We start from the raw sequence: 26,227 nt of genomic DNA on the forward strand, positions 1-26,227 counted from the left end.
TTGGTATTGTACATTCTGTGGGTTTGGACAAATGTATAATGATATGCATCCATCATTATAGTATCACACAGGGCATTTTCACTGCCCTAGAAATCCTCTGTGCTCCACCTGTTCACCCCCACTCTCAACCCCTGTCAAACACTGATCTTTTTACTGTGTCCATAGTTTTGCCTTTTCCACAATGTCATATAGCTGGAATCATAGAGTCTGTAGCCTTTTAAGGTTGGCTTCTTTCACTTAGCAATATGCATTTAAGGTTCCTCCATGTCTTTTCATAGTTTGATAGCTCATCTTTTTACCTCTGAATAATATTTCATTGTTTGGATGTACCACAGTTTATTTATTCATTAGCATTCAAACTATAGCAATATGAATAAAGCCACTATAAACATCCTGGTACAGGATTTTGCATGGATGTAAGTTTTTAAGTCGTTTGAGTAAATACGAAAATGCACAATTGTTGGGTTGTTATGGTAAGAAGATGTTTAGTTTTGTAAGAAACTGCCAAACTTTCTTCCAAAGTGGCTGTACCATTTTGCATTCCCACCAACAATGAATGAGAGTTTCTGTTGCTCCATGTTGTTGGCAGCATTTGGTGTTTGTTTTCCAGATTTTGGCCGTTCTAATAGATGTGTAGGGATATCTCGTTTTAATTTGCATTTCCCTGATAACATATAATGTGGAGCATCTCTCATTTGTTTATTTGACATCTGTGTATCTTTTTTGGTGAGGTGTCTGTTCACATCTTTTGCCCATTTTTTTAATTGGGTTGTTCATTTTATTATTGTTGAGTTTTAGGAGTTCTTTGTGTATTTTGGATAATAGTCTTTTGTCAGATGTGTCTTTTGCAAATATATCCTCCCAGTCTGTGGCTTGTCTTCTTATTCTCTTAGTGTTATCTTTCATAGAGCAGAATTTTTAAATTTTAATAAAGTTGAACTTAGCAATTATTTCATTTATGGATCTTGCCTTTAGTGTTGTATCTAAAAAGTCATTGCCATACCCAAGGTCATCTAGGTTTTCTCCTATGGCATCTTCTAAGTGTTTTATAGTTTTGCATTTTACATTTAGGTCTATAGTCCCTTTTGAGTTAATTTTTGTGAAGGATGTAAGATCTGTCTCTAGATTAATTTTTTTTCCCATGTGGATGTCCAGTTGTTCCAGCACCATTTGTTGAAAAGACTATGTTCACTCCATTGTATTGCCTTTGCTCCTTTGTAAAAGATCAGTTGACTGTATTTATGGGGGTCTATTTCTGGGCTCTCTGTTCTGTTCCATTGATCCATTTGTCTCTTCTTTTATCAGTGCCACACTGTCTTGATTACTGTAGCTGTATAGTAAATCCTGAAGCCAGGTAGTGTCAGTCCTCCCACTTTGCTCTTCTCCTTCAATATTGTGCTGGCTATTCTGAGTCTTCTGCCTCTCCATAAAAACTCTTGAATCAGTTTGTTGATATCCACAGTGTAACTTGCTGGGATTTTGATTGGGGTTACATTGAATCTAGAGATCAACTTGGGAAGAACTGACATCTTGACAATATTGAGCCTTCGTATCCATGAACATGGATTATCTCTGCATTTATTTAATTCTTTATTTTTTTTCCTGGGTATTATACTTGAAATTTATTTTAATTTTAATTTGGGATCTCTACTGGCTAACCTCTACAAGTTTTTTAAAAATTTTCAAATCTATTCCTTTTTTTCAGGTCATAAATAAGGTCCATCTTAAAGCAAATCATGTTGTAAAAAGAGATGTTGATGAACATTTAAGAATCAAGACTGTCTATGATAAAAGTATTGAAGAGTAAGTGTACCATTATTTTGTCATCTTTTTTATTAAGAATCAAACTATTAAAGATATTTTTATCTGTTACCTGAAGTTCCATAGATAGAACTAGGTGCTAATGCACCTTCCAGATAGAATTAAGCTAAAAATGCTTTTTAGTCTGGAAAGATGAAGGCCATGGGATATGATTAAAATCTATACACCATGAGTAATTTAAACAGAACAAATGGGGATCTACTTGGATTGTGGTCAATAATAGACCTGGAAGGCACCTCCTCGATAAGTACTTGGAGGAAAAATAAGTACTAACATATACAATAATAAGAACATTTACAAAATTAATCAGAGAGATGATATAGACTAATTTTTATTTAGTGTAAGAGGAGTCCAGAAAATAGATAAATTATGAATCTGTAGTAGTTTATGAAGAGCTATTAGGAGTAGCTGATGTCTTTCCCTATCCTTAACTTCCCAAGTGAATAAGATAGCATTTGATCATGCCTAACGTTTTGCTTTGGCACACGGTAAACTCTCAGATGCTCACTGAGGTAAATTGAGATTTGGGGGGACTGATATTGCATGCATCCACAAAGCATTCCTTGGGGCTCTGCCAATGCATTCTGAACAAATGAGGCAGTGCTCTGCCCCAGCATGGCAATTCTTATGTTTTATATCATCATTTTCAGGTTGCTCCCTGAGAAAAGATACCTTGTAACGGTATGTAATAAATACTCATGGCTTGAATTGGATACTTAAAATGGGTACATTTTATTGTATGTAAATTCTGCTTCAATAAAGAAAAATATATACATGACTGTTTTGTGAATGACTAAATAAAAAGTGTTGGTAGTGAATGTATTTATCATTTCAACAAAGGTGTCTTTGTGATGCACTCACCAAAACTGTTCATAGTTGATATTAAATTAGTCCTCCTATTTTATAATTTGATATTAAATCAGTTTTCTCATTTTCTTGTTCTCAAGTTTTGGGGGAGCAAGGCATGCTGAGGATAGGGTGAAAAAAATGATTTTTGAAATACATTGGGAACACCATTCTGGGAGAAATTCTCATTCTCTTGAAGATTAATTGACCTGATAGTATGATATGCCAAAGTTGTTTATAGAGGCGCCAACCTCATTAGTTTTTTAACTGTTACAGAGTCACAGACACACATTAAGTCAATTCATTATGGTCCACAGAAGTTGGTGGGGTTAAAGTAGATCTTGTAAACATAAGATTTTCTTAACATAAACCACCTTAATGTTGGAATCGTCTAAATCAGTCTCAAATTTAAAGTAATTTAGATTAATAGTTGAGGTTTATGTTTTCTAATATTCCATTTAAATGGGGACAGGGAAGGAAATTTCCACCTTGTGTTCTTTCTTCAAACTCAACTAGAAAATGAGGAAATTCCTTTGCTCCTAGACTCACTCTCTCCCCAGCCCTTGCCACACAACCTTTGACTAACTAGTATCTATATTCCAGAATTGTAAGCTTTTCCCATTTTTCTCCTCAGTCCTTAATATCCTATGCTTACTTGTTTTAAATATAATTTATCCTTTGACTATAATTCTGACTGGTTTGGTTTTTTTTCAACTTTTATTTAGAACAAACTTTTTCCACAAGCTATTTCTTATTTAGAGAAGACTTTTCAGGTTCGTAGACCTGCGGGCACAATCTTACTTAGCAGGTATGTCACATTAAACACAGGTTATTTTCTTCAGTCGTTTAGTGCTCTGCCCTCCCCATTCTACCAGTATGGTAAATTATGAAATTTATGCTGGAATATTTTAATAAGACTAAACTGCAAGATATTTAAAAAGAACAAAAAAGCATCTGTTGGGTAATCATTCTTTCCCTGATTTTCCATTATGAGGCTTCCTAGGGTGTAGTTGTCCCTGTTCCCTACATCCCCTTCCTCCCTCCTTCATGTGTCTACATTATTGGTTTTATGAAGTAATTGAAATCTGAAAACCCAGATCGGAAGGATTTCCCACGGAACCAAAATTCTTTCTTAGTCCACTTTTCTAACTAAAATAGTAACCATTATTAATGAACTTATGTAGCAGCTACTAATTTTTTACAATGTTTTAAAATGCTGTGAACTATTCTTTCCTTGTTTTTTTTTGGTAATTAAACTTTGATGTACCAACGAACTGAAGACAATGTGCAACAAACCAATACCTACGGAAGGATAATGATCCCCATAGATACTGTACTGGAGAATGTGCAGAGCACACAAAATGTGGCCCAGTTATAGTACCTGAGGAGCACCTCCAGGTAATTCCCCCTCCTCTTAGCAATGCTTTTACTCTTTAGGATAAACTTAGGGGAGATTTTGAATCTGCGAGTGTCACCGGGAAGTTTTTACAGACTTAAATTCAGAAGCTTCATTCTTCTACCAAAAGTAATCACAGTTAGGTATGCTGAGTTTATTCTTTCATTGGTTTTGAAATGAATTTAATGATATTTTCTTCCATTTTTTTTTTCTTTTTTCAATTTATCTCTGGAGTTGTCGAATCATTTCAGCTTAGAACTTTATCTTTGTCATCCAAAACATTTTTTAGCAGGTATATACCCCAGTATTTTTGAAGGGCAATATGAGATTATCTCCTAAAATAAAACATGTGTATGCTTCAACCCAACCTAGAAATACATTTCATAAAAATACTTATAACTATGTAATACATGTTAAACAATATTCTTTTCAAAACTATAAATGTGCCTTTGTTAGTATTAGTCAAATTATGGTATAACCATATAATGGAATGCTATGCAGCTGTTAAAAATGAAGTAGACCTCTATATACTGACTTTGGAAAGATATTTAAGCTCTTAAATTTAAAAAAGTTTCAAATCAGTATGTGTAGTTAGCCTATTTTATTTAAAAATTGCATTCAATTATTCAATTTTTCAATAAAGCTGAGATAAAAACATAAATAAAAAATAAAGAGTATATACATTCATACAATAATACATTATGAAACAATCTAGAGGTACACATATTTAAAAATCTGAACACATAGCAGAGTGTTAATCGTTTTCTTTAAGAGTTGGATTATGAGGGGCTTTTCTTTGGTGAGTCTTTTCTTTGGTAAGTATAATATTTTTGTTATGTTCTGATTTTTCATATTAAGCATACCTTACTTATATTAGAAAAAAGATAAAAAATTTAAAATACAAATACCAGAAAACCAATTTATTATACATGTACCTTGGAAAATATGATTACTGCTATAGCTGTTTTTCTCTCTTAAACTGTATTCTCTCATTACTTATGGAAAATGAATACATTGCTGAACATTAACTTTGTAACCAAAATCAAGCATATGTTTAGATGATGTTTACTTTATAATTTTTTCTTAAGGTATTTGAAGCTCAGTAAAGGCTTTTAGAATCCTCTGTATTGGCACTAATACAACTAACTTACTCAGCTTTCACTTATCAAATTTCTTGAGAGTATAAACAGTTTTAGGGACACATTTAAAAATTAAAACAACTTGTTAATTATGTAGACGATGATAACAAAATGGAGTAACATATGTCAAATCTTCTAAAATGAAGCTGGGAGGCCATTAAGGAAGTGGGCTTATGCACCTATACAGCATCTGCAACCAGATGTTAACTGAACTTTTGAACTTTGCCTGACCTCAGAAGCCATATCCTGGAGCATTTCCTCTTCCAAGAATGGACCGTCTGCTAAGATACAACTCAGGGACCAATCACATACTGGCAAATCAGCTTGTTCCTTGCCAGAACCAATCATTGCTTGTTCAGAACAACTTATGTAAGCTTGTGGGTTTTGCCTTTATAAATCCCGCCTCTTTTGTCCTCCTCAGACTGAAGAGTTTCTGTTTGAGTTTCTACTCAAATCTATATCTCCCAAATTGCAAATCCTAAGACCCCAAGTAAACATTTTGCTTCTCTTGCAGTTTATGCCTCTTATTCATTGACATTATGTGGTGTCAAAAGTGGGATCCAGAGCGACTGACCTCCGATTCCGGCGCCGCTGTGTGGACACGAGCAAGGCAACTGCAAAGAGTCTTTTGTGCTCTGTTGTCTCCTCCTGGCGGCTCCGGCTTCCGGTGGTGAGTCCTCCTGGGCCTGAACCTCCCGCCCTTTTTGGTAGAGGTTCAGATCTTTATTTAGATGTTCTTTGTTGCTGGCTTTTTTTAAGACATCTTTGTTCCTTTTGTTGAGGAACTTCTGTTCCTTTTGTTGGGCCTTTCTTTTTTTGGTAAGTGCTTACAAATGGGAAGTTCATTCTCTAAGGCAACTGCTGATGGGCACTCTGGGTCTCCTGCTGAATTTTTGTTTAAAGAATATGGACTTTCTGCATGTAGATTTGTGTCCCAATGGACTCACATTACCCTGGAAATTTTGAGGTTTCGCTGGCCTAAATGTGCTCCTTTGAAATTCCTAAATTGGTTTACTTGCGCACTCAACTGGAAAAAGGCTATCAAACCAAACAATTGAGTGAGAAGCTTATTTTAACTGGTCTCAAGGCCTCCAAATGAAACAACAAAAAGGTTGTTTCCTTGCAAGCTGTTAATTCCCATATTTCTTTCTCTCCAAAGGGGAAAATATTTCTTGTTTTAAGAGACTTTAGAGACCTAACTGTTCTTCAGTAGATAATTCTGACCCTTCAATAAATGATAAGACTGTCTTTCCATTCTTGTCTTATCCACTCAAATCAAAAAGCAAGAGAATCCTATCTTAGACTCTGTTCCTGGCTGCCTCTGGTCAAAAAGCTTTACAGACGTTGCCTGTATTCACTCTCCCATTGTGATGAAAGTTGAGGTGGATCCAAATAAGACCTTAGCTAATATTAAGCAGCACCCTTTGCATGCTGAAGCAATTAAAGGCATTAAGCCTATAATTGAAGAGTATCTAAAACAAGGGCTCATCATTCCCTTACAAGTTCTTGTCATACACCCATCTTCCCTGTATGTAAACCTCATGGAAGAGGATGGAGATTTGTACAAGACTTAAGAGCCATCCATAACATTGTAATACCCAGCCATCCTGTTGTCCCTAATCTTCATATCTTACTGTCTGCTATTCCTCCAAATAGCAAGTTCTTTATGGTCATATGGTCATAAACCTTTGCAGTACCTTCTTCAGCATTCCCATAGATCCTGGTAGCCAATTTTTATTTGTCTTTGCTTAGGATGGACAACAATACACATAGACAGTCATACCCCAAGGCTATACTGAAAGCCCAACCTACTTCTTTTAGATTTTAAAGGTAGATATAGCAGATGTAACCTTTTCAGAAAATACTTTATTATAATATGTGGATGACCTCCTCCTTTGCTCACAATCAAAGGAAGCATCTGGTGTAGATGGACTACATCTCTTAAGGGAACTTGTTTCTAAAGGACATAAAGTTTCAAAAGAGAAGCTGTAGTTTAATCAGCTTCAAGTTAAATTTTGGAACATTTGATATCTAACCAAGGGTTAATGCTTGACCCAGATAGAATTAAAGGAATCCTTTCTTTCCCTGTTCCCCAGTCCAAAAGACAATTGAGGGGACTTTTAGGATTGGCTAGTTATTGTAGAAACTGAATCCCCTACTTCTCAATGATGGCTGAACCCTTACACGCTTTCTTTAAGGTTGACCAGCCAGAACATCTCAACTGGATAGAAGAAAATCAAAATGCCTTTGAGACAATTAAGCAGGGTCTGCTTGACACCCCAGACTTAGGACATCCTAACTACAAATAGCCCTTTTCATTTTTGTTCATGAGAAGGAAGGACACTGGGTGTCCTGAACATGGAGGAAAACGTAGACCAATTGACCACTGCAGCCAACAATTAGACCCTGTGTCTGAGGGACTACCTCCCTGCATGAGAGCCATTGCTGCAACTGCAGCTTCTCTTAGAACTGCCAAAGAAACTGTCATGGGCTCTCCTCTGACCATTTATGTACCCCACTTTGGAAGCCCTTCTTAATTCTCATCATACTCAATACCTTGCTGCCAGCTGACTGACCTCCTGTGAGCTGCTTCTGTCCTCACCAAACTTTACTCTTACTTTCATTCCCTCAATCCTGCTACCCTCCTTCCATTGCCTTCTGATGACACACCTCACGACTGTCTTACCTTGACAGACCAATTACTGGTCCCCAGACGAGACTTACAAGAGGCCCCAGTTGAAAATGCTGACGTAGTCTGGTTTACTGACAGGTCTTATCTGAAAGATGAAACTGGTAAATATAAGGCAAGATGTGTAGCTCTGTCTTTAACGGAAACAATAGAGGCTGTCCTTTGCCAGTGGCTACCTCTGCACAGCAAGTTGAACTTGTGGCCCTAACCCAAGCCTGTTGTCTGGCTGAAGGGAAAACAGCCAATATCTATACAGACAGCAGATATGCTTTGGGGGTAACTCATGATTTTGGCATGCTTTGCAAACAAAGAGGATTCTTGACCTCTATACGTCAAAGAATAAAAAAATAGTTTCTATGTGTTAAATCTTTTGGATGCCATTCAGAAACCAAGATCTTTAGCAGTGATAAAGATTCCTGGACATTCTAGGTAAATATGGAGGGAAGTGAAGGTAATCATTTTGGTGATTCAACAGCAAAAAACACAGCCCTTCGAGATTACAAACCTCTTTTGGAATTCACCCTAAAACCAAAATTACCCCTCAATCTTGTCAGAGATTTAAAAAATAAACTTATGGAAGTGCAACATTTTGCTCCTAAACAGGAAAGGAAAAAAATGGACAGAGCAGGGTTGCACATTTGAAAGAAAAAAAATATATGGTACAGTCCTAATGGCCATCCTGTCCTCCCTGATCGCCTCCAGGAACGTATTCTAAGCTATGTTCGTGATTTAACTCATTGGAATATTGAGAAGATGCTACTTTGGGGAAAACAATATTATTGGAAACTATCACCTAAAATGGCTTCGAAGGTTTATCAAAGATGCCATATATGTCCTAAACATAACCCTGGAAAGCCTATCCACAGTTCCATGGACCACTTCCCTTTACCTTCTGGACTCTTTGAAACATAACAATTGGATTTCATCCAACTGCCACCATTTCAAGGATATAAATATGTTTTAGTGATGGTATGCATGTTTTCCCATTGGACTGAAGCATTCCCATATTGCAGGGCAACAGCTCGTACTGTAAGTAAAATTCTTCTAGAATGGATTTTACCTCAGAGCTTCAACAGCAATCAAGGAAATAATTTTACAAGCCAAATGGTACAATCTGTAGCAAAATTTGGCCTACCCTGCACCAATTTCATTATGCCTATCACTCCAAATCTTCTGGTCTTGTTGAAAGAACTAATAGGATCATAAAAACTCAATTGGCCAAATTCATAGACTCTTTTAATATCCCATGGCCAAAAGCCCTGCCTTTGGTATTGCTCAACCTTAGGTCTATACCTTTTGGAAAGCACAAACTATCCCCATTTGAAGTCATCACAGGATGACCTATGAGATTAGATCAAGGACTATATGAGCCTGTCTTGCATAAAGGAGATATCTTGACCTACCGCAAGGAACTCAGTAAGACTCTTAAGGATAATACTACCCTAGAAGAACAGTCCTTTCACAGCACACTCCCTGGAGATGAAGAAATATGCCACCACAATTTTCAACCAGATTTTGTCAACTGGAAAAGACATCATCACAAGGATGCCTTACAATCACAATGGAAAAGGCCATACCATGTATTGTTGACCAGTCCTTATACAGCTAAACTTGGGGTCGTTGACTCATGGATTCATGTTTCTCATCTTAAAAAGTCACCCTCACCTGATTGGACTTCTCAACCCACTGGAGACCTCAAATTAAAGTTATCATAGGCTGCTTTCCACCCAGATGAGAAGCAGATGACATCGGGAGTAGACAACTGTCCCAAGTATCTGAACCAGGCCAGTATCCATCCCTGAGTTAGCCAAACTTTTTGGCATTCCTTTTTTTGCTGGAATTTTAATGTTCTTTTCCCTTTTACAGACTGTGGGAATTCTACTGGTGGCGAAACATCTTCCTTTTTGCTACTGACCCTTAGATTCCTCCTCCTCCTTACTTCCCCAGTCTCTCATTCCTGGAAAAGCAAGGCTATAATATAATTTTCTCAGTCTTTAGCCTCCTCTTGGAACTAGTCTGAATGTTGGGTATGTCACTATTCCCCTACTGCATCGTTTTGCAAAGAATAATGATTCCATAATCATAACTATATACAATTTTTCTTTTTTTTTAAAGATTGGCACCTGAGCTGACAACTGTTGCCAATCTTCTTCTTCTTCTTTTTTTTTTTCTCTGCTTTTTTCTCCCCAAATCCCCCCAGCACATAGTTGTGTATTTTTAGTTGTAGGTCCTTCTAGTTGTGGCACATGGGATGCCGCCTCGACGTGGCCTGACGAGTGGTGCCATGTCTGCGCCCAGAATCGGAACCGGTGAAACCCTGGGCCGCGGGAAGCAGAGCACATGAACTTAACCACTCGGCCACGGGGCTGGCCCCTACAATTTTTCTAATGTTCCCAGTTATACTGTCACCCTTGACCGGCCCCCCACCACTATTGCCTACCAGATAGAACCTGTCCACCTTATCTCAGGACCCCCTCCTTGCTTCTCCCTGACTCTCTTCTGCCTGTCCACCTTCTACCAAAATAGAGATCTGTCTTCTACACCAATACTGATGTGCCTTCTCAAGTTCGTTCTTCTTTCCTCTAACTCTTATATCCAGGGTCTCTATAGCTCCAGGCCCAAATTCAACTGTTCAACACCCCTTTGCTGGGCATACTTGACGTTGCTACTTCCTCTATTCACCCTATTTGAGATCTGTTAACTTAATGGGAGCATTGGAGAACTCCCTAGGACAGATCCCTGGTTCACCTGTATCCCTTGAGAAGTGTCTACCAGTACATCCTTGGAACCCTCTAATGTCACTGGCTCCCTTTGCATACCCTGGAGCTACATTTTCATCTGTGACCAAGAAGGTTCTCCATGGGCATTTGAATGCCTAGATAGCTGGAGAATGGGAGGAACTTACCTCCTGGGACACTTAACCACTCCTTTCACTGTACTCAAGCTAATCTCTGGACAACTAGGGTCTACTAGAATAGCCGAAAGAAAAGGGCACTCTATTGTAGATGATTATCCTGATGAAGACCCCTCTGAATATGAGGATAATAGTTGTGGCTGTAGTCAGGGATGTGACCTTCTCACTGGGTATTCAGGTGAGAATTTTGGGATCTTGGACAGGAGTTAGAACCAAAGATCTGAAGGTTATGATGTGAAACCTCACAAGAGCTGTCAACAGAATTATTTGCTCTGTGGCAAGAACTAATAGGGCACAACAAAGGTCCTTAGACACCCTAGCCCAAGTAGTGTTTGAAGACGGAATAGCCTTAGACTGTCTCCTTACCACCCAAGGATGAGCCTGTGCTATTACCAACACCTCCTGTTGCACCTCCTGGATTAATACCTCTAGTCAAGCTGAATCTGAGACCACTGAGCTTTTCAAACTAGCTAAATCCCTTGAGGGCCGCTCTAGCTTTACTGCAGGTTGGTTAAATTTCAAGTTTTCAGATTCAAATTTGCTTTCTGCCCGTTTAGGGGCAATCCTCAGATCCACTTTACATCTTGTTTTACTTGTGATAATTCTGATCTGATCATTTTTAAACTGTCACATGCTGTGCGTTTCTCGCTGTCACACAGCTACTCAAAACATCAAGGTCGTGGTCACTTAAAGACTCAAGACTATTCAGCAAACCTATCCATTGATGACCATTGAACAAAACCATCATTGATGCCTTGGAACTGTCAAACTATGCCTAAGACTCAGTTTCCTGATTGCATCATTATTGCTCAGATGTGGCCAAAGCCTCTGACTACCTTACTCCTACTGATGATTGAGCATCTCACTTCCCCCCATAATGGGACATGACTTCCCAAAGATGAGCCTTCCTGGTGAAGGGGGAAACACCTGTGGGTTTTGCCTTTATAAATCCCTGCCTCTTTTGTCCTCTTCAGAGTGCATTTGAGTTTCCTCTCAAATCTATGTCTCCTGAATTGCAATTCCTAAGACCCCCAAATAAACGTTTTGCTTCTCTTGCAGTTTATGCCTCTTCTTTGTTGACAATCACATATCTGCCTCTTTTCACAAAACATTTAGAGACATTTTAAGACACATTTTTTTTTCCTAAAGTATTTTTTGTTTACTTTTAATTTTCTTGGCATTTCCAAATTCTGCTTCCTACTTGTCTTCTTGCAGGTCCTGATTTTTTTTTTTTAAATAAATGAGTGATCATGGAAGACAATGCTTAAAAATCACAACTTTTTGTAATGCCAACTGTTAATAGGTTAAAGTAATTGAATTTAAAAATTATGAATACATGGGTTAGAGAAGCTAGAGTAAACAATGTAATGAAATGGAGATTTCTGTTTTCTCTCTACAAGCATCACACCTAAAAGATCACAATTTACGGATTTCTCTATTTATAATTTGGAGATTATGATTGTTTAGGAACTTAGAATAAGTCCTCTAAAAAGCAGATATTACAAGAGCAAAGTAAGAATTGCTTAGAAAACTAGAAACAAGGGTAATACTATCAGATGACTTTAACTTTACCTTACATACTTTTGAATTATTTGAATTTTTAACAAGATACCTGGATTACTTTATAATAGGAAATATATTTCCATTAGATAAAAAGTTTTTTATTAATTTCTAAATAACTATAGATTCACAGGAAGTTGCACAAACAAATATGTACTAGGAGGCACCTTGTAACTTTCACCTAGTTTAAGGGTTTAAAACCTTTTCTATTTCTTTTTAGAATCCTTTGCAGTTGCATCCTATTGCCCTTTGTAAATAGCAGTTGTTTTAATTAAGATTATAGATTTATGATCATTTTATGTAAAGTGGAAATTTTAGGAAAAGAAATTCAAAATTAGAAATAAGAACTGAGTAGAGGGAGGTATGGATTTTGATAAAAGTTAATGGATAATAAATAAAAGTTAAATCATATGTATTTAGAGTCTGGATTCACTTTAAATTAAAAATCCCTACAGCTAACCTTGTCTCTGGTCTGATTTTCTGTTGCCTCTCATGGGTGCAGCAATGCAGGGTCTGCCGTGGGGGTAAGTGGCCCTGTGAAGCAGTGGGTGTGCAAGACCAAGAGGGCATCCTGGATGCAGACTTTGTTCTTTATGTTGGTGCTCTGGCCACTGAGAGGTGCAGCCATGAAAACATCATCTCTTATGCAGCCTATTGCCAGCAGGAAGCAAAAATGGACAGGTAAACTTTCCCCTGAGACTTATTTCCCAAGATCTAATATGGGAACATGTTATAACAGACCATATTGTAAGTGTTTAGAATATGTACAGGAAATTCGCATTTGCCAGATTGCCTCCAGTAGTCAGAAACATCCTGAATGGGCAGTCAGGTGGGAGGAGTCAGGTGGTGGGACTGTTATTCATGTGGTAATGTCATCACCAACTCCAAAGAAAAAGTCTGTCAAGAGAACTTTCTTTGGAAGCGAATACCTCTCTAGGAAACAATCTGGACTTTAATTTTAGTCTTTCTGTGCTAAAACTGTAAGATGTTAAAAATGTGTTCATCTCATTGTCATATCATTTGATATGTCCTTCACTTAGCTAAATTATCACTTAAATTTGTATGTAAGGACCATTGCTGAGGTCCCGAACATTCATCTATCTGTCAAAAGATTAGCTGCCTTTAAAAAGCTATTTCACTTCTATTGCTACGTAATTCACTTAAGGAAAAAAATGAAATTATTTGTTGAATGAAGTAGGCAGAACAAAGGAAAGAATTATACCGTCAATCCTGAAGGTGGTAAGGAGATCAGAATCCGCATTATGGATTATGAAAAGCAGTCTGTTACCATGATACTATGTAATTGTTCATCCATAAAATCTACTAAAAAATCTAGCTTTTGAATGTTGAAAAAGCTTAGAGTCAAATATTGAGTATATTACTCAAGAAGAAAGTGCTATATGTTTTTGCAGATATATATGTACTATTCAGTAAAAACAATATATATATTCTTGTTTATATTCTTTAGTAAAAAGAATATATATATTTAATGGAGTGTTTCTTTTTTCCTGGGAAGCTGTTATTGAATTTATGATATTTTATAATTAATGGTGTCTCAGTATCAAGGAAATGTGGTGTTTGAAGTGCTGAATGATTGTTACTTGATAAAATGAGATACTTTCTTAAAGTAGATGTCTTTGAGAAACAGACCTTCATAACAGTAGTGCTCTAATTTCAACTAAACTATACGAATCGCACGCACACACACCTGCAAGTCATTTTGAATATACTGTTGAATGTCAAAAGAACATTGTAAAATAGTGTACATAATATGATTCCATATTTGTTTAAAAAATTTATGTATGTACTTAAAAGGAAAAAGTCAGAAGGAGGATTACCAACCATCCCAGTTTGCCCAGGACTACCCTGTTTTAGCACTGAAAGTCCCAAATCCTGGGAAAACCCTCAGTCCTGGGCAAACCAGGATAGCTGGTCACCCTAAAAATAAAGCACCCCAAATTGTTGGTAGGAGTTACCTCTGATAATGGAATTTAGTGGGAGTAGGTTGTAAAACAGGGAATTTATACATTTCTATATTGTTGGATATATACATTTTTACAATGAGCTTTTACTTTTTTAAAATAAAAGATGTTAAAGTGAACCTTATATATTAGGAGCATAATGGCTTCCCTGGGGAGTTGAGGGAGGGATATAAAATCTTGTGTTGAAATGAGTCTAGATTAGTTCATCTCCTTTCAGCATCTGATAATGCTGAAAGTGCTTAAAGTATCGAGTTGTCTACTAGTAAGAGCTTCCAGCATAGGAGCCATCACACAAATGAGAATCCCCTAGCCCAGAAGTGCATTTCAGTTTCATTGTACTGCTGTTATGTTTGTTTAAAGCACTTTAACATTTGGTTCACATTTGATGTGAATGAATAGCTAAAAGAATAAATGTTCTTGTGTATCAGTGAATATAAAGCTACTCATAAATGTCTTCTCATGCCTGGGGAAAGATTTAGGTTTCTTCTGTGGAGAATGTTGATGTTGGAAGAAAAAGCAATATCTTCAGTTATTTTCTCATCTTTTTGAAGGAAGCAAAACTTCCCTTCAAAACTGCTATATTGTAGGGGCCTGGCCCAGTGGTGGAGTAGTTAAGTGCACACGTTCCACTTTGGCGGCCTGGGGTTCATTGGTTCAGATCCCAGGTGCAGACCTACGCACCATTTGTTAAGCCATGCTGTGGGAGGCGTCCCACACAAAATAGAGGAAGATGGGCACGGTTGTTAACTCAGGGCCAGTCTTCCTCAGCAAAAAGAGGAGGATTGGCAGCAGATGTTAGCTCAGGGCTAGTCTTCCTCAACAAAAGAAAAAGAAAAGAAAAACTGCTATGTTGTATTAATTCATTCAGTGAATATTTGAGTGCCTAGTATGTTGTCAGCAACTAGGTGAATAAAACAGACGTGTGTACCTGCCTCACAGAACTTAAAAATTACAGAGGGAGACAAATATTAGTTAAATATACTTAGAAAAAGTATGTGATTTCAAAATGTAGTAAAAACTTTGTAGGAAAAAACAGGGTGCTGTACCGTAAAAGAAAACAAACACGGGAAACATAATTTAGATCAATTGGGCAAAGAAGCCCTCTCTGAAAAAGTGAAGTTTTAGCTGTAACCTGAACCTTGAGAGTCTTCAGCCAAATAAGAGGTGGAGAAAGAGTTTATGTTGGGGAAAAAACCATGTGTACCTGTTGCTGTTAGAAGCCACTTCAGTGGGCAGTGTGTCTGAGGACAAGACCTTCAGGAGATTCACTGGGGAGGCAGACAGGGCTGCTTTATGCTAAATGCTGTAGGAAGTCCTGACAGGTGGTAAGCCTGGCGGTGACATCCATTTTGTATTTTAGAGGTCACTGTGGTAATGTTTTAGTAATTAATTATATTCTTATTTCTTCTAAGTGTAAGTGTGTTGTTTTCAAGTATGAAGAAAGTGTACTGTATGCTTTTTACTTAATCCCATTTACTTTACATTACAAATGTTACTTTGTAAGTAGGCGATCACAATTTGGTGAGGTTTGTGGTATTTCTGCAGTAAAATGTTAAGGTTGTGGTGGGAGAAAGGATCTTGGGGCTCCTTACCATTGTCTGTCTGCCACAGCTTTTGAAAGACAGGTGGATACCTGGTGGAACGGACTGAATTACTCTGGGTCCTAGTCTGCTCTCGTTCTCGGACTCTCAGGTTCTAGGCTTAGAAAGAGATGTAGAATTCTGTAGCTTCTAGAAGGTGTAGAACATGAAAGATGATGGGAAGATAAAAATCTTTATGTGAGTGAAGGCAGTGTTAGGGCAGGAGAAAGGAAATAGTGAGCTGGAGATACTAAGGTTCAGCAATTTTCAGCAACCTGAGTGATTTGCTTACTATCCTATTGTATGTTGAGTTTCCCTCTCTACCTACGTGTCTGTCCCTGTGCCTGTAAATACAATGAAATGCAGAACTCAAATACGGATTTTGCAAATAAAATAGTGTTAAAATTTAAGTTTTTCAGTTCGTTCCTTTTTTTTTTTTTGGTATAGATTGACATATTTTACAAATTCATACTAAAGTATAATTAACTGACTATATGTTTTTGTAGGAATAGGTGTGGGGTGGCCATGCCATAGGAAAACAGAGGTATATGTCTTAAAAATAAAAAACAATAAAAGTTAGATCTTCTGGTACAGAATGACATTTGATATTTAGCAAAGATTTTTCTGACCTTGTCAGTTTTTGATAGAAAAGTATGTTAGTAAATATCATAATATATATTGTTCTGGAATATAATAAAAAATTTAATGTCTATCTTAACAGGCCAATAGCAGGATATGCTAACCTGTGTCCAAATATGATCTCTACCCAGCCTCAGGAGTTTGTTGGGATGCTGTCCACAGTGAAACATGAGATTATTCATGCCCTGGTAAATTTTTCTAACTACTATTTTTTCCTTCGCGCATTGATTTTCTGCTTATTATGCTCTCATTTTAATGTATATATTAAATTTTAAGATTGTATGGATTCTTAGAATCATCTTCAGTCAAACCTAGTTGATTAGGCTTCTGCCAATAGAGAATTTTTAATGATTAGGATAGTGGCTAGGTTGAGTTATACTTCCTAAAATAATTAAACAAGTAAATCCACGGGGCACATAGGATTTTTGAGGAAATGATTAAGCTTCTTAAGAACAAAACTTAAGTAATTTAGTAAAATTTACTTCTCTCTAAAATAACTGATATGCGAATTAGAGATCTTATCTGTAACAGAGATCTCATTTCTGACAGTCTTCTTGGTCTATTTAGGCTTTCTAAAGTGTGTATGTATACTACTGACTCAGAACTTCTTCCTTTTCCCCAATTTCTCCAAAATAGTGAACTTTTACCACATGTCTAGAGAATTAAACGAAGTTGCCTAAGACTCTAGGAAATGTTCTCCTGATGTTATATGTGTATTTAGAAAATAGATGTCAGTAAAATGCAGGGATTAAGAGAGAGAATGGATCACACAGATCTAGGGGTGAATCTTCTGACCTCTACCACTAAAAATCCTTAGGATCTTGCGCAAATTACTTAGCCTTTGTAAGCCTCAGTTTTATCTGTAAAATGAAAATAATAGTGGTACATATTACAATGAATTTTTTTCATGAAGATTAAATAAGACAAAACAGATAAAACAGCTTAGCACCATGCTGCACATGGCAAAATGTAATAAAATTAGTGGCTATTATTTGTCTTATTTAGTGGGCTGTCGTGTATGACCTTGAAATACAAACTTAAGTCTTTAAATCAGTGAATACGTTGAATAACTTGGTGAAACTCTAGTGTAACCAGATTGTGCTTCTGTTCTTCAAGTAAGGAGATTCTGAAATGAGTTGTCTGTTTTCCTTTTATTAAAAAGGAAGTGAGTCAAACTTGCTAATTGTGGTGAAAGACAGGATCATTCTAAGTAACATTTTAAGCTTTAAGCTCTAAAAACTGTAGATACTTGATGTTGAGAGAACCAGAGCAAAACAGCAGGTTTTAAGTATAGTACATAAGTGAACATGAATGCAGAGCTTCCGGACATAGTTAGGTTATGAACAGGCAGTTCACAAAAGAAAAAATCCAATTCACCAAGAAATATGTAACGAGGTATTCAGACTTACTTTAGCAGTCAGGGAATCTCAAATTAAAGCAAGACATCATTGAATATGAAAACGTGTATGAGGGGCCTGCCTGGTGGCATAGAGATTAAGTTGACACACTCTTCTTCAGCAGCCCAGGCTTCACAGGTTCGGATCTGGGTGCAAACCTACACACCATTCGTCAAGCCATGCTGTGGCGGCATCCCACATAAATTGGGGGAAGATTGGCTTGGCACGGATGTTAGCTAGTGACAATCTTCCTCAAGCAAAAAGAGGAAGATTGTCAACAGTTGTTAGTTCAGAGCCAATCTTCCTCACCAAAAAAACCCCCCAAACATGTATAAGAATTATGCGCGTTGACTTCAGGGTAGTGGTTACCTCTGGGAAGAAAGGGAGGAGAAAGGGTTTATGTAGTGGGGCTTCAGCAGTATTTATTCTGCAGTGTTTTATTTCTTAAAAAGTCTGAAGAGGGGCCAGCCCCATGGCTGAGTGGTTAAGTTCCCGCAGTCACCTGCAGTGGCCCAGGGTTTCGCTGGTTCGGATCCTGGGCATGGACATGGCACTGTTCATCAGGCCACGCTGAGGCGGCCTCCCACATGCCACAACTAGAAGGACCCACAACTAAAAATATACAACTATGTACTGGGTGACTTGGGGGAGAGAAAAAAAAAGTCTGAAGAAAATGTGGCAAAATTAACATCTTAAATCCTCTTAAAGAGGTTACATAAATGTCTATTAGATTTTTTTTTAACTTTTTTGTATATTTATTTAAAAAATTGTAAAAACCTAAGAAATTTTAAATATTAGTTTAAGGCTCAAAAACTATCCTGGAGGATTGTAGGAGTTAAATGTTTAAAGATATTCCCTACAAAATTATATTTGCTCATAGCTATCAACTATAGTCATCCATGGTACTTTAAATACTAGATAAGCCTTCTTCAATGTGAGTGCTTAGAAAAATTTTCAAGTTGACAGAGTGGAAAAAATATATATTTAGAATACTATAAAGGATGAGGCAAATCATCCTATTTTAAGCTTTATATAACTTCAGTGAATTGTATATTAGAAACTATTTAGGTTTCTTAGCTGACTCCATTGTGTCCTTTGCATCTTCAGAGATTAAAAAGGAAGAAGAAATGTAGGAATAAAAGAATAATCTGGATTCCATTAATCATTTTGGCAAGCCTTGAATGACACAGAGGTCACAGTATGTAAGCAAAGAAATTTGCCAAAGAAATTGATTAGTTAATTGGTGATTTATGATTGTTAGTTATTTGGATATAAGCTATAGCATATTCTCAATATGTAAAACATACCTAAAGAAGTAATTACAGAAGTGCTTTGTTTCAGTTATTAGATTAGGAAAGAAAGCAAGAAAAAAAATTTCACTAATAGAATAGGAGATATCAAATGTCAATAATTTTTTTGGCCCATTTTCTCATCTTATTTGGGAGGGAAGAGATAGAGAATGGGAATTTGAGTACCTGTATACGAAGTATCCATTATCATTAAAATTGAAGACTTCATAAAAACACTATTTAAAAATGTGATTGTAAACATACATATTCACATTGTAAGAAAATTGAGAGAATTTGAATGATTTTACACATTACCATACCACCAAAAGAACCACAGCTTACACTTTGATATATATGTTTCCAGTCTTTTTTCCTAAGTATACACACACACACACATACACACATTTCCAGTCTTGTTTTTTTAAGTATAGATATCTATGAAATGTGGACTTTGAACTTTTATGAGTGCTCTTAGGAGCACACTCAGTCGCCTGCTCCCCTGCTCTAAACTGTATTAATTGTTCTGGACAGCAGTGTTCCCCAGATGCAGGTGTAGAGTTTAGGAGGTTCGTGTGAAGAGAATCAACTGTGGTAAACACATTCTCAAACAAATAGATGCACTGTTTATACTGCTACCAAAGAATGTCTTTGTTACCAGTACTTTTGATTTCCTCACTTATAATTACCTCAGGTAATTGGAAGTTAAAATTCATAAATATGAAACACTCAACTGGTGTCCATTTCTAAGATATGAGAAGTTCCTGTAGAAGTATTGACGTGGTGTGTTATGTGGTTGTATCAATGTTCTGATAGCGGCATGTTATCATGTCTTTCATCAGACTTGATATTTTTCCTTTTAAGATATTTTGAACTTTTTCTTATAGGGTTTCTCTGCTGGGCTATTTGCATTCTACCATGATAAAGATGGAAATCCTCTAACTTCAAGATTTGCAGGTGGTCTCCCACCTTTTAATTACAGGTATTTGTTAATTTTGTTCTTGTTCCTCTTTTAGGAGGGTGCTAAGACTAGAATCTGAGAATCATAGCATATTAGGTGCCATAAATAATAGTGTCTTCATGGCTACCCTAAGAAAATTATAGCTATTAAAACATGATAGGAGGGGCCAGCCCCATGGCCGAGTGGTTAAGTTCTCATGCTCTGCTTCAGCGGCCCAGGGTTTCACTGGTTCAGATCCTGGGCACAGACATGGCACCGCTCATCACGCCTTGCTGAGGCGGCACCCCACATAGCACAGCCAGAAGGACCTACAACTAGAATATGCAACTATGTACTCGGGGTGCTTTGGGGAGAAAAAGAAGAAAAAACACGTGATAAGATATAAGAGGTCATTTAGCGTCCCCCTTTTCATTTTATAGATGAAGCAGTTGAGATGCAGAAAGCTTAAGTGACTTATCCAAAGAGCCAGGACTCTTCTTGCCAGGCAGAGCTCTTTTCCACCACATTGTAACTTGTCTTACCTTACAGTATAGTGAGGTCATGGGAAAATGTGGGTTGGTTATATTTTGCTTTATTAATAGTTATTGCCTATACATGGCAATATTTGTGTGTTAAATGTTTTATTTAGCACAGCATATTAGCAGTGATCTAGATGGCCCAGGCCTAAAATAAATAATACTAAGAAACACTAAAAAAATTTATCAAGAATTTTATATGGACTGTCAGTCACAGAACTGTAACCATTTGCATGCATTTATATAAAAAATAAATCTCTAAATTAAGAGCACATGTCCACAAAAAGACATGTACAAGGATGTTCATGGCAGTTTTGTTATTAATAGTCAAAAAATGGAAACCATTGAGAGGTCCATCAATAGTAGAATGGATAAATAAATTGTGATATATTCCTATAATTGAAAACTACAAGGCACTAAAAGAGAATACACTATTGCTACATGCAGTAATGTGTATGAATATCACAGATAGAATGTTGAGCAAAAGAAGTCAGATAGTCTGTTTGTATGAGTTTAAAAACAGTCAATGATAAACAAATTAGTGGTTTTACTTGAGAGAGCTGGCTGTTAAACTCCATAAAAATTGAGTATAGATTGGGAAAGGGCACAGGAATCCTTCTGAGGGTGCTGATGCTGTTCCATATCTTTATCAGAGCAGTGGTATATGGGTGTAGAATAAAAAATTAATTAATCTTTATACTGAAAACTTGTTCACTTTATATGTATTTTACTTTGACTACAAAGATCTCTATTAAAATAACTAGAATTAAATAAATATTGAAGTAGATAATACTTTATTCATCATAGTATTTTTTAGAGTACATATGAAGAAACGAAATTCTAATGTAGAAATAGATGTTTTACTTCCTAGATTGCTTGTGTTCATTTGGTGGGGTGGAGGAAGTCTGGTCTTTCCTAAGAATTGTGGTCTTTATGGGAAACATATAAATGGTCAGATAGGCGTTGTCTGCATAGTGATGTAGGTCAGGAGGAGAGAGATACCCACCCAAGAACTATTGTTAAGCTGATCATTTGCAGTGCTTTCTTGCATTCAGGATACTCAAAAGCAGGAAATCTCAGAGTATAAATGAAAATAATAGAGTAATAAAAAATTCAGTTGTTAGACACATGAAGAGTTGAATTTGGCCATAACCTATTTGGAGAAACTGTTAATTGAAGTGTGGATAGTAAAGAGGATTTTAGAGTTATTAATAGGGCAAAAGCTGCTTATTTTCTTGTTGGCTTTGTTCACTATTTATGTTTAAACATTGCCTTGCCATGAAGAAAGATGAAAGGAATTAAGAATAACCTCTCTAGGACATGGGTAAATGAACAGATACATGATTCAAAAAAGCATAACAAAATGTGAATTATAGAATCTAAGTGACAGTTATTGGATGTACAGATGATCATCATACAATTCTTTCAACAGTTTGTATGTTTAAAATTTTCATAAAATAATGGTGGGAAAAAATAACCTCTTTATATTTTGTTTTATTGGAGAGAACGCAAGATTCACAGGGTCAATGGTAGAAATAATCTAGGGAAAAAGCCAAAATAAAACAGATTTGGGTTTTAGGGAAAAATCAAAATTGATATCCATCATAATTTTCTGTAATAAATAAATATATTACTTTTTTCATAATGCTTTTATTTGTGCAAGATAGAGTCCCCAAAGTGGGACTGTTGGTTTAGAATCTATGCCCACTATAAAGTTTAATAAAAGTTGTCATATTCCTTTTTTTTAAAGGTTGTGGCAGGGCACACTCCCACCAGCGATATATGAGTGCTTTTGTAACACCTTCCCAGTACTGGATATTATAAATCTTTTTTTTTAGGCCACTTTGATGGGTCAAAAAGATGGTATCTCATATTTCCAGAACTACTAGTAAGGTTTTAGCCATTTGCATTTTTCTCTTTGTATACTGCCTGTTTATTTTCTTTGTCCAGTCTTAGGTTATTTTTCCTTTTCTAGTGACTTTGAAGAGTTTTTTATAAGTTAGAGATTTAATCCTTTTTCATGTTTGTTGTAAATATTTCTCCCATTTGGTTATCTTTTTATTTCAGTTATCGTATTTTTGCCATATAGAAAAGTCTTTCAATTTTATATCATTACATTCATCTTTTTTTCCTTTATCGCTTAAGAAAGTTTCTGCCCTCCAAAGATTATTAAAATATTCTCCTAAATTTCTTCTAGTAAATTATTATTTGAATTTTTTACATTCCTAGCTTTAATCCATTTGGAATTTATTTTTGCTTTTTGTATTTTGGGATTTTTTTTGTAGGGTACATATATGTTTGTAATGTTATCTCCTTGGTAGACTGACCTTTTCATCATTATAAAATTGTCTTCTTTGTCTCTAGTAACAATGTTTGTCTTAACGTCTATTTTGTCTGATATTAGTATAGCCATTCTAGCTCTCTTTTTAGTACTGTTTGCATGGTGTATCTTTTTAATCCGTTTACATTCAACCTATTATGTCCTTGAGTCTGAACTATGTCTCTTGTAGACGTATGGTTGGATCATGTGTTTTTAATACATTCTCCAGTCAAGCCCTTCCCACCCCCCTGGGTGGCTGCAGTTGCTGCTTTTCACCATGGTTGTGAACTGTTGGTTTTCAAGGCTGCCACAGAGCTGGAGAGAAGGTGTGGGAAATCGCCACAGAGCTTGCTGTTCTTACTGAGATGCATCCATTTTTCTTAAATAAATGCTCCCTGAATTGCTGCAAGCCTTTGGTTAATTTCCAGAGTTCTGAAATGTTGATTTGGCCAATTTTGCTACTTTTCTCATTGCTTTCATGAAGCAGAGAATTTTCAGAGGTCCTTACTCTGCCATTTTTGCTGGCATCTGTCTGGAATTTATTTTTGTATATGGGATGAAGCAGAGATTTAATTCTTTTTATTTTTTTTTTTGAGAAAGACTAGCCCTGAGCTAACTGCTGCCAATTCTCCTCTTTTTGCTGAGGGAGACTGGCCCTGAGCTAACATCTGTGCCCATCTTCCTCTACTTTATATGTGGGTTGCCTACCACAGCATGGCTTGCCAAGTGGTGCCATGTCCGCACCCAGGATCCAAACAGGTGAACCCCAGGCCGCCGAGAAGCAGAATGTGTGAACTTAACTGCTGCGCCACTAGGCCAGCCCCAAGATTTAACTCTTTTTTTTCCCTCAATGGATAACCAATTTTATAGCATAGTTATTAGGTAAATTATACTTTCCCACTGAATTAAAATGCCATCTTTTTTGTTTATTAAGTTTCCTTATGTACTTAGATATGTGTCTGGGCTTGCTTTTTGTTTTAAAGATTGGCCCTGAGCTAACATCTGTTGCCAATCTTTTTTTTTGCTTCTTCTCCCCAAAGTCCCCCAGTACATAGTTGTGTATTCTAGTTGCAAGTCTTTCTAGTTCTGCTATGTGGGACGCCGCCTCAGCATGGCTTGATGAGTGGTGCTAGATCCACGCCCAGGATCCAAACTGGTGTAACCCTGGGCCGCCAAAGCAGAGTAGTGAACCCAACCACTCTGCCATGGGGCCGGCCTCTGGACTTGCTTTTGTTTTATCCAATAAATTTGTTAAGGAAGTAATTTGTCGTCATCTTAGCCAAGTATTAGCTATGTGAACTTGAGCAAGTTACTTCATTTCTCTCAGCTTCTCTCTCTTTACCTGTAAAATTGTGATGATAATCTCATTAAGATTGTTGAAAAGATTAAATTAGAAAATGTTATCAAGTACTTTGCATGGACTTGGCACATAGTAAGCTCAAATATTTTAATTTCATATTGATATTCATAAACATTTTTACATTTAAAGAGATGGTGAATTTTGCAAAAATGACTCTTTGACTCTTTAATTACAGTCTTGGATTATATCAATGGAGTGATAAAGTAGTTCGAAAAGTGGAGAGATTATGGGATGTTCGAGATAATAAGATAGTTCCTCATACTGTATATCTTCTAGTAACACCTCGTGTTGTCGTAAGTATTACTAAACTTCAGGTCTCATGAGCTATGTGCTCTTTTCCTTCATTATGATCCTTTCTTATCATTATTGTTTAAGAACTTATGATTAAATTTCAGAGCCTATGATAGGAGAAATAATATGAAGGAGGTACAGTAAAGCTACAGACCAAGAGAAATCTGAGGAAATGGAAATTTGGCAATGGCTCTCAGTGCTCCATTCTACCCACTGCTTTAAGCCAGTGCTCCTCTGTTGTGATACTTCTTAGGATCACTGGTACTACTTGCATAATTGCTGGTCATTTCATTTGGAATCTGGATTAGTCAGGGTTCTCCAGAGCAACAGAACCAAAGGATGTGTTGACAGAGAGAGAGATTTATTTTAAGGAATTGACTCATGCAGTTGTAGCGGTTTTGAGTCCAAAATCTGATGGGATAGGCTGGCAAGCTGGAGACTCAGGGAAGAGTTGCAGTTTGAGCCCAAAGGCTGTCCGCTGGTGGAATTCCTTCTTGCTCAGGCAAAGTCAGTCTTTGTTCTCTTAAGGCCTTCAACTGATTGGATGAGACCGTCTATATTGTGAAAGGTAATCTGCTTTACTCAAAGTCCACTAACTTAAATGTTACTCTCATCCAAAAACACCCTCACAGAAACATTCAGGATAATGTTTGACTAAATATCTGGGCCGCAGTACCAAGTTGATACACAAAATTAACCATCACGTCTGCTTATTTAATGATAGAAACCTGTTCTCCCTTCCTCCTTCCTTGACTACACACAGCACTCCCAGCCTTCTGGACTTTTGTACTGCTCTTGGGATATTTCCCATCCCTGGAGGTCTCTAACTGAAGGACAGACAAACCAAATGAGCAAAATTGTATTCTAATGAACAACTTATATTTCTTACAAAGACTGTATCTGTAATAAGAGTAGTTTATACCTGCATTAAAATTGTTATTGACACTAGAGTTACAAATGGCAATCATACTAATCTGTAACTTTTTTGAAATATATGTGACTAAAAGTCAAACTGTTCAAATACAGGAAAAATATTAAGACAAATAGTAATTTACTAGCAAAAAAGAATATGACTGTATAAAAATTTTAATTATACTAAAAACCATGTTTCTTGAAGATGTTCTTTCTTCTCACCCAAGTAATTATTTAATGGCTACTTTATTATACCCAGTGTGATAAAGAGTTTGCCATTATCTTTTTGTACTTTTGCAGAGTTTATTTTTTTTCTGATTCTTAGGATGAAGCACGAAAACATTTTAACTGTCCAATACTGGAGGGAATGGAACTTGAAAATCAAGGTGGTATGGGCACTGAGCTCAACCATTGGGAAAAGCGGTTATTAGAGGTTAGTTTATTTTAAAATTTTACTAGGCATATTTTTTCTTTAAAAAGTAATTCTTACTCAAGTTATTGAAACAGTGTAATAGGTTATAAAGTAAAAAATTTAATAATCTCTTTTCCTCTTCAGCTCTTCAGATCACTTTCCAGATATCACTATTTTAGGTTTTTTGTATATCCCTCCAGAAATATT

The 26,227-nt window shown here is 36.6% G+C and overlaps 1 protein-coding gene across 2 annotated transcripts in view; it reads left to right on the plus strand.

Moving 5' to 3' along the window:
* LMLN (leishmanolysin like peptidase) overlaps positions 1 to 26,227 on the plus strand; it is a 75,433-nt gene that overhangs the window by 12,059 nt on the left and 37,147 nt on the right. For both annotated transcript variants that reach the window (XM_008518376.2, XM_008518375.2), the window contains exons 2-10: positions 1,706 to 1,803; positions 2,472 to 2,502; positions 3,393 to 3,475; positions 3,948 to 4,065; positions 12,868 to 13,046; positions 16,649 to 16,754; positions 20,137 to 20,231; positions 24,581 to 24,698; positions 25,934 to 26,041. In XM_008518376.2, the coding sequence (XP_008516598.1) occupies positions 1,706 to 1,803; positions 2,472 to 2,502; positions 3,393 to 3,475; positions 3,948 to 4,065; positions 12,868 to 13,046; positions 16,649 to 16,754; positions 20,137 to 20,231; positions 24,581 to 24,698; positions 25,934 to 26,041 (936 nt within the window). The remainder of the gene's footprint in view (positions 1 to 1,705; positions 1,804 to 2,471; positions 2,503 to 3,392; positions 3,476 to 3,947; positions 4,066 to 12,867; positions 13,047 to 16,648; positions 16,755 to 20,136; positions 20,232 to 24,580; positions 24,699 to 25,933; positions 26,042 to 26,227) is intronic.

Source organism: Equus przewalskii, chromosome 18 (assembly GCF_037783145.1).
Source record: "Equus przewalskii isolate Varuska chromosome 18, EquPr2, whole genome shotgun sequence".
In the NCBI taxonomy this organism is placed as follows: domain Eukaryota; kingdom Metazoa; phylum Chordata; class Mammalia; order Perissodactyla; family Equidae; genus Equus; species Equus przewalskii.